Source organism: Eurypyga helias, unplaced genomic scaffold (assembly GCF_000690775.1).
Source record: "Eurypyga helias isolate BGI_N326 unplaced genomic scaffold, ASM69077v1 scaffold1902, whole genome shotgun sequence".
Lineage (NCBI taxonomy): Eukaryota > Metazoa > Chordata > Aves > Eurypygiformes > Eurypygidae > Eurypyga > Eurypyga helias.
In genome coordinates, this window is record NW_010234079.1 from 1,772 (window position 1) to 9,851 (window position 8,080).

The 8,080-nt window shown below is 40.8% G+C and overlaps 1 protein-coding gene across 1 annotated transcript; it reads left to right on the top strand.

Annotated features, from left to right (window-relative positions):
- The first annotated feature begins 432 nt into the window (after positions 1–432).
- Positions 433–6,215, top strand: THAP5 (THAP domain containing 5). Its single transcript, XM_010161933.1, has 3 exons — positions 433–497; positions 1,292–1,481; positions 5,089–6,215. Exons 1-3 carry the CDS (start codon positions 433–435, stop codon positions 6,049–6,051), a joined length of 1,218 nt encoding a protein of 405 aa, XP_010160235.1. The 3' UTR covers positions 6,052–6,215.
- The last annotated feature ends 1,865 nt before the right edge of the window (positions 6,216–8,080 follow it).

Here is an 8,080-nt window from a genome sequence, read left to right on the forward strand (position 1 = left end):
GCCCTGTAGAAGGGGTGCTGAGATTTGATTGATAGCCATCTCTTGCCCTACATTAGCATCTGCTACTGATGTGAATTGCAAGCTTTATTACCTTGCCCCTTACTACCCCAGAAAAGGCCTTTGCTGCTCTGTGGTATTGGGTCTGAGCCCCTTCTGAACTTTGTAACTGTGACCTAATTGCAGCTGGTCTAACTGCCTGCCTTCGTTTTCTTTCTTCACCTCTCTGACTTGTGCAGCAGTGGCAGCTCCTGAATAAATTCTGTCCAGTTCCTCTCCCCATTTGCCTTTTTTTGTGTCTTATTTACACCAGAGAACAGTTTCTTTTGTTGAGTGAAGGGGTATTGAAGCAGGAGCAGCTCGGTTGGAACTAGATGGTCTTTAAGGTGCCTTCCAACCCAAACCATTCTGTGATTCTATAACTTCACAACTTAAATGGCAACAAATTCAAAAGATATGGGAAGGGGTGAAGACATGCACGTTTATCCTGTGAATCTCAGGTATCTTCCCCTCAAAACAAGCTAAGTTTGCAGTTTTGGAACACTGTGAGCCTGCATAAGAGAGTCATTGCCATGTGTGACTTTTAGAGGAAAGCTGTGGCTTCAGGGAGTTGGGGGTGGAATCTAGGGTTTGCCAAGAAGTAGCCTGACCGGTGCCTTTCATAGCATTCGGCTGACACTGGGCACTCCAGGCTCTCTCCCCAGCTTCTGTTGTGCAACACATCTCACTGCAGAACCAGGTTTTTTGTGCATTGAAGTTCCGTAAATGTATGGTAATAAGCATAGCCATAAGAAGTGCTTGTTAATTAAAAGGAGAAAATAACTAAGGGAAAAGAAAAAGGGGCTTAGGAATGCTCCACTTCTATTTAGGGAATAAACCAAAGTGGCTCTTGTAAAGAGGCTGTAGGCACTTGTTCACATCCGGATGTTTTTGTTGTCCGTCATACTGCCAACAGCTACTGCTTCTTACAATCTGCAGTTATGATCAGGTCAGGTTTAATGACCACATGAATCTTGTCTCTTAGTTTCATACCCACAAAACCAGATTTTTTGTTTTAATTATTACTGCTCATGATTCTAAGGAATATTGCTTTCTTAACAGTATTGGATTAACAACAAAGTGACATCCTGTTTAGCATTTCATATTAAATTTTTTTTAAATGTATTGTTGTAATCTTTTAGTAAAGAAAGACTGATATTTAACAAGAAGATATTATTTATTTAAAAGGAAGAAGGGAAAAAATTACTTTTTGTTTGTTTGTGGTTTTGTTTGCTCTTTCACTGGCTCTAAAAAGATTCCCACTTCATGATAAAGAGAGACTTGAAAAATGGTTGCGGAATATGAAGCGAGATGCATGGACTCCAAGTAAGCACCAACTTCTGTGCAGCGATCATTTTACACCCGATTCCCTTGACGTGCGGTGGGGTATACGATACTTGAAACACACTGCTGTACCAACAATTTTCTCTTCCCCAGATGATAAGGTAATGTTTTTTATTTTATTTTATTTTAGTACAAAGCTAACCAGCTATTTATGTAATGCAGATGTTCTAATTATCTGTAATATATTCATGTTTTATTTGAAAAAAAAAAAATTCTGTCCATTTTACTGGGTTTGCATGGCAAGATTTTGGTAGCTGGGAGGCTACAGGGGTGGCTTCTGTGTAAAGCTGCCAGAAGCCTCCCCTGCAGCTGAGCCAATGCCAGCTGGCTCCAAGATGGACCCATGACTGGCCAAGGCCAAGCCAATTGCAGTCATAGTGCCTTTGTGATAACATGTTTAAGAAGGGAGGAAAAAAACCCAGAAGACTAGGTTTTGCAGACAGACAGAGTGTGAGCAAGATGTGAGAGAGAACTCTGCAGACACCCAGGTCAGTGGGGAAGGAGGGGCAGGCGGTGCTCCAGGCGCCGGAGCAGAGATTCCCCAGCAGCCTGTGGTGCAGTCCATGGGGAGAGAGCAGGCTGTGCCCCTGCAGCCATGGAGGGTCACGTGGGAGCAGAGATCCACCTGCAGCCTGGGGAGGACCCCATGCCAGAGTAGGTGGATGCCCAAAGGAGGCTGTGACCCCATGGGCAGCCCAGGCTGGAGCAGGTTCCTGGCAGGACTTGTGACCCCGCAGGGGACCCAGGCTGGATTAGGCTGTTCCTGAAGGACTGCACCCTGTGAGAGGGACCCACGCTGGAGCAGTTCATGATGAACTGCAGCCTGTGGGAAGGACTCACACTGGAGAAATTCATGATGGACTGTTTCCCATGGGAGGAACCCCACGCTGGAGCTGAGGAGAAATGTGAGAAGTTCTCCCTCTGAGCAGCAGAGACAACATGTGATGAACTGACCACAACCCCCTATTCCCCATCCCCCTGTGCTGCTCAGCGGGAAGAAGTTGAGAAATCAGGAGTGAATCTGAGCCCAGGAAGAAGAGAGGGGCAGGGGGAAGGTGTTTTGCGATTTAGTTTTAGTTTACTTTTTATTCTGATTTTGACTGATGATAAATTACATTCATTTTTTGCCTAAGTCGAGTCTGTTTTGCCCATGACGGTACTTGCTGAATGATCTCTCCCTGTCCTTATCTTGAGCCGCAAGCTTTTTGTTATATTTTCTCTCCCCTACCCAGCTGAGGAGGGGAGTGACAGAACAGCTTTGGTGGGCACAGAGTTGTACTATTGGTTACATAAAAATATTGTGATACACAGGCACTTTACCTTCATCAAAGCTCTGCTAATTCTCTTCTGGCCCATAACTGCCTGTGGGAAATCTCGGCTGGTCCGAGGGATCGGAATGCAACCTTAACATTGACCTTGAGCAGATAACCGTGTACCCTTAAGGAGTCAGGAAAGTCCCGAGAAGAGCTGAGTAAACAAGATCAAGGAACTGCCTCCGCAAGTAGAAGTTTATTGAAGATGTAACAAAGAAGAGATCATCCTATCATGAACTGTTGGTCTTTGAGTGAACCAATCATGTATGGACACACATTCTTAAGAAAGATATAAAAAGGGCTTGTGTAAACAATAAAGGGGTTTTTTTAGCTTTTGGCTTTTGTGCACATTTCTTTGTATGTCGTGTCCGTTTCAACAACGACAACTGTCTTCCTCTGGATCGTCGTATTTGAGTTGGCAGAAAAGGAAAGACTGGAATTACTATCAAGGCTAAATTGCTGAAACTGAGATGTGTGGCTAATTAATTCTACAAAATAATTTATATTTCATTTATAAATTTCACTGTCTTCTTGGATAGCTGCAAGTGTTGCCCAGACTGCTTTTGACTCTCTGAAGTGAAAAGCAATCTTGATGAATCTTGCACAAAAACAGAAAATCCTGCAATTTATGGCAGTAGTAACTCAGCAGTAAATATCTTTCCTTCCACCCTCCCACCCTGCTTCAATATATCCTCGCTTTCCTGTGCTGTCACTGTAATAAGGATCGCTACCTTTGGAACTGGACTTTGCTACCCTGTGCTTATGTGCAGTTGCTGAGAAACTGTGATTTCCCCCCAAAGAAAAGATGGCTTTTCCTTACTTCTTCATTCTCTCATTTTGCATGTGACCATAGGCCAGTCATGGTACACCTACAAAGGTGGACACTAGAGTTTGAAGTTAGCAAACTTTTGATGCAGTGGTGTTGCCAAGAACATAGCAATGGCATCTCTAAATTATTTTTGCATTGGCCATATATATGGGAAATCCTGGATAAATTTATCCAGTTTGGGAAAAGAAGATCCTGTGTTTCCTTTCAGTGTATCCATCACCTCCTGCTATTAAAAGAAAAGAGATGCCAGTTCTTGAGATCCGTGATACTGTGAACTTGCTTTCCTGGGGTCTCAAATCTCTCACTGGCATTAATTTTTTTAATCTCACTCTTCTGACTGCCCTTTCCTAAACTTCTACACATATCCTGTTAGTGATCACCTCAGCAAATCAACAGTATCCATTGACTTGGCTACTGATTCTGTAGTTGCCCCAAAACTGAAATTTCTACATAGACTGAATATTCACAAAGACCTGGGAAAGAGCTGTCCTTACTCACATACACTTTAAAATTATTTTTTCCTTCATAATCTGGGGTTTTTTTTCAGCCTGACCTCTTCTCTCCACCCCACCACCCTTTTGTTTTGCCTGTCCTATATTTAGTTAGCAAAGTTAAAGTTGATTCTTGTTCTGTTTGTTTTGTTCTGGGATTTTTTTGGTTTTGTTGTTTAGTCCACAGGCCTAACATGAGTACCAGTTCTGTAGCTTGGTCTCTTCATAATCAAGCCTACTAGAAAAAAAATAAGATGCTCAGTGTTAGTGTATTTTTATTTCACTGACTGACATATGAAAAAGCTTGTTTGGATACTGATCTTAAATCTAATCATGTGATGATGCAGTTCATGTGGAGGAGGGGAAAAGAAGGTGGCTAAAAAAGGGTAAGCTTCAAATTATCCCTCTTTCAGTAACAACTTCTGTTTAAAGTCCTGATAAAATTTTATCCCTCTGTTAACATTTTTAGCCATCCAAAAAAATGTTCTCCATTTTTATGAATTGTGAATTTTAGTTGTCAGAATTTGCTTGTTTAAAAATCCGCCTGTGTATTTGGGCATGAAAACATTTCACTGTTCTGCAAGCCTGTGTTCATGAGCTTCTTGTTATTAAATTATTTTTGCAGTGGACTGCATGTCTAAAAGTTTGTCATAACTGGCTAAAACTGTTTTTTCTTGAATGCAAAGTCTTGTGCTGTGTAGACGTATACTTAATGCAATGTTTGAGGTGGTAATAGGAGATGCTAGCTGGTCTTCTTCAAACAGATTTGTCTAGCTGCTTCTCTTCAAGTGCTTTTAAAATTATGATGACTCATTTAAATCAACAAAGTTCCTCAGAGTTTGGGAAAAAAAAAAGTTTTATTGCCTTTAGAGCTTTAAAATAATATTTTAACATTTAGGACCTGAAGCAAAGTTATGGAAGACACACACATGAATTTTCTCTGGTGTAATTTTTGAATCACACCATCTAAATGACTAGTTATTCAGTACTATATTATAGAACAAGATTTGCCCCATTATGTTCAAGTGATTTCTTAGTTACAGCGTTGTTTGTTTGTTTGTTTGTTTTTCTCCAGGAAAAAGATGCTTCTCAGAAGACCCCGCAAGAGACAAAGAGAGAAAGCCTGGGAGACACAAATGTAGACTCACAAAAGGAATCTCTATCACTTGAACCTTGTACACCAAAGAAAAATCCTATAATTGCAGAAAATGTAGTTGAAAAAGCAGAAGTAGTTTGCTCAACTGCATTGAGTGAACCTTTACAAATTCAGAAGCTACAGCTTCAAACCGGAGAGGACTTTCAGGCAGACTGTATCATTCTTGATAATTCATCTAAGCAGCATATACATCAATCCAATCCTGTTTTAATGGCAGCAGCACTTCAGACCATGAAAGCTACCAGTGTTCATACTTCCATAGAGGATCCGGTAGGTTGTACAGCTACAGTCTTGCAATTTACAGGCCCTGAATACTTGAATTCATCTCTGAAACTGAAAAATGCTTTAGGTTCAATTACTGACTATGCAGTTGAAAATCCCAGCTCTCATGTTGTAGGCTGTTCTGTTGAAGTACAGCCGACGGGTGAAAACACAGTTTTACTGAGTACAGTCACACAAGCCATTGAACAGTTCAGTGGAAGTGAGGAATCTGTCATTGCTATCATTGTGCCAGCCCAGAGTCCAGAAGAGCCTGAAATAGTTAACAGTTCCTTCCTGCCTATTAAGCAAGAGTTTCTTGACACAGAAGAGACGGAAGCAGATAAATCTGCGTATATGAATACATACAGTGGAAGTGAAGTGTTACAAACTGAGCATTCATACTGCAAACAAGACATAGACAGAGATCACCTTTGGCAAAAAATTTCAAAGCTCCACTCGAAGATCACTCTACTTGAAATGCAGGAGATAAAGACTTTGGGGAGACTCAGGTCCTTGGAAGCACTTATCGGACAATTGAAGCAAGAAAACCTGCTTTCCGAAGAAAAGCTGAAGATTGTAGAAAACTACTTTACAACACTTGAAGTGACTATGATACAGTAAAGGCTTTCAGTGGTTGTTCTAAAATACCTTTTTAGCCTCATTGACTGTTCATACAAATTTTGTTTCAGTCATGGTGCTTTGAACATCTAATGCAAATTGTGTGAATAGCAAATATTCTGTAAAATGGTACATCAACCACTACCAAAGCTAGGTTGTAGATTATTGCCTATTCTAGAGTAAGCTTTAAAAGAAAATAAAACCTGTTAAAATTTCGTTCAAAAGAGTAAGAATTGAGTCAGTAAAGGTAAGTTAAACCTTTCTAGCTGCAAGCTCCTCTGAAACATGCAACTCCTGCATCTGGGGAAGCAGTAGAGGGGACAGAATAAGGATGTAGGATGGACAATTGTAAAACTGTTGCTAAAAATTAAAAAAGTGTCCCAGTTCTCTTTGAAATGAGTAATGAAGTGTGTAATACACATTGTCCAATGAGGCCACACTTACTCTTTAATCTTTTGTTCATCTAACATTTGTTCTGATAGTTTATTGTGACCTTTGACCTTATTAAAATTACTTCTGCAATGAAAGGCATTTCCTTTCACTTAGTTCTAGAAACAAAAAATCTTTTAAGACTGTTGTTACAAGGAACAGGCCCACCTCTTTTTTGGGATGATTCTGCTCCAATGCAAAGAACCATCTTATGTAGTGATATTTTTGCTGGTTAGTAAAAGGAAAACCTCATAACTGTTTGGTGGATGCTATCTGCTCAGCATTGCTCCTCTTGCAGCCTGTAGCTGGGTAATGGGTGTACCCTTAATAATACACTGAAGAAACACACTTCAACAAGGAAATTGCTGTGAAAGTAGCAGAATCTGGCTCATTATTTCACTGTATTGTACTCTTCAAGAAATGGTATCACAAGACTAGAAATCCACTCCCCTGTACTCATCTTATTAACTGTTTGTAGTGCACAGGATACCACTACAGTAGAAGGACCCTGACAGTTCATTCTGAGGGACATTAATTTGCTTAAATACTTTCTGCTTATTCTGCCTGTGTGCCATCCCTTGGATCTAGAGCTCACAGTACAGTCTACTAGTTCCCTTCCAGCTGAACTAATCCAGTCTATTCTAGATTACTATTACAATTACTAGATTACTTGAGGGACTTGTATGTATTTTCCTTTAATCCAAAGTGTGGCCCCACCCCCAGTTCAGTCTGGGACTGGAGCAAATGGATAGCTTTACAGTCTGTTACCTGTGTTCTCTGTCAGACAGGTTCCAAACTGTTCCGGGAATCTTGATAAGGAACAGAGGATCAAGCAACGCTAGTTACAGAGCTGGTCTCCAACTATATACCAGGTTGCAAACCAGTCAAATTTCAGAAAAATTTGGGAACTCACGGAGTAGCTGCCTGTAAGTTGGTCTGCTAAAGCACAGTGCTGTAAGCGATACCCATAACCCCTGAAACAGGCCTGTTTTGTCCTTCCACCTGTTAACTCCTTTCAGGCCCTAAGCACAGCATATGCTTTGGACAATTCCCAAAGAAGATAAAGGTCAGTCACAATATGATGGGTTATTTACAGAGGCTCTGCAACACACTCATTTTTTTTCCTTCTAATTACAGTGCTGTCTTTGTAACAAAAGAGCATGCCCGTCTGCTTTGTGTTCTCTGCAATCACCAGGGCTTGTCCTGTATCCTCCAGAAACATTGCTTCTCTACAGGGTGCAATCCTGCGAACGTTGCCTAGGTCGCCTCTCTGGATTGCACATTTTGTAATTGGTTATCAAGCGAGAGGTCTTTCAAAGTGATTTACAAGTCCTGTATGAAATTGGTAAATTATTTGGCAATTGCAGAAATGTCATGAGTGTCCCTACAAATCTACTAACGCTGTATTTTAAGACTTACCACCCAGTTCAAAAGTCTGCTGTAGGTCTTGAATGGCAGTGAGCTCAGACATGGCAAAAGTTACAACACTTGAGACTGTTGCCTCAGCAAAGCTCTATTCCTGCAGAAAATAAAGGGGGTTTAATATTTAAATTTTTGATGCATTTTTGTCTTTACTACTCGTTTCCAGTATTAAAACCAACAT

Bases quoted from the DNA above. Each gene is read 5' to 3' on its own strand.
- THAP5 (XM_010161933.1), top strand. From the start codon at position 433: ATGGCAACAAATTCAAAAGATATGGGAAGGGGTGAAGACATGCACGTT. The intron at 498-1,291 runs GTATCTTCCCCT...GGCTCTAAAAAG, and splicing joins GTTTATCCTGTGAATCTCAG to ATTCCCACTTCATGATAAAG. The intron at 1,482-5,088 runs GTAATGTTTTTT...GTTTTTCTCCAG, and splicing joins TCTCTTCCCCAGATGATAAG to GAAAAAGATGCTTCTCAGAA.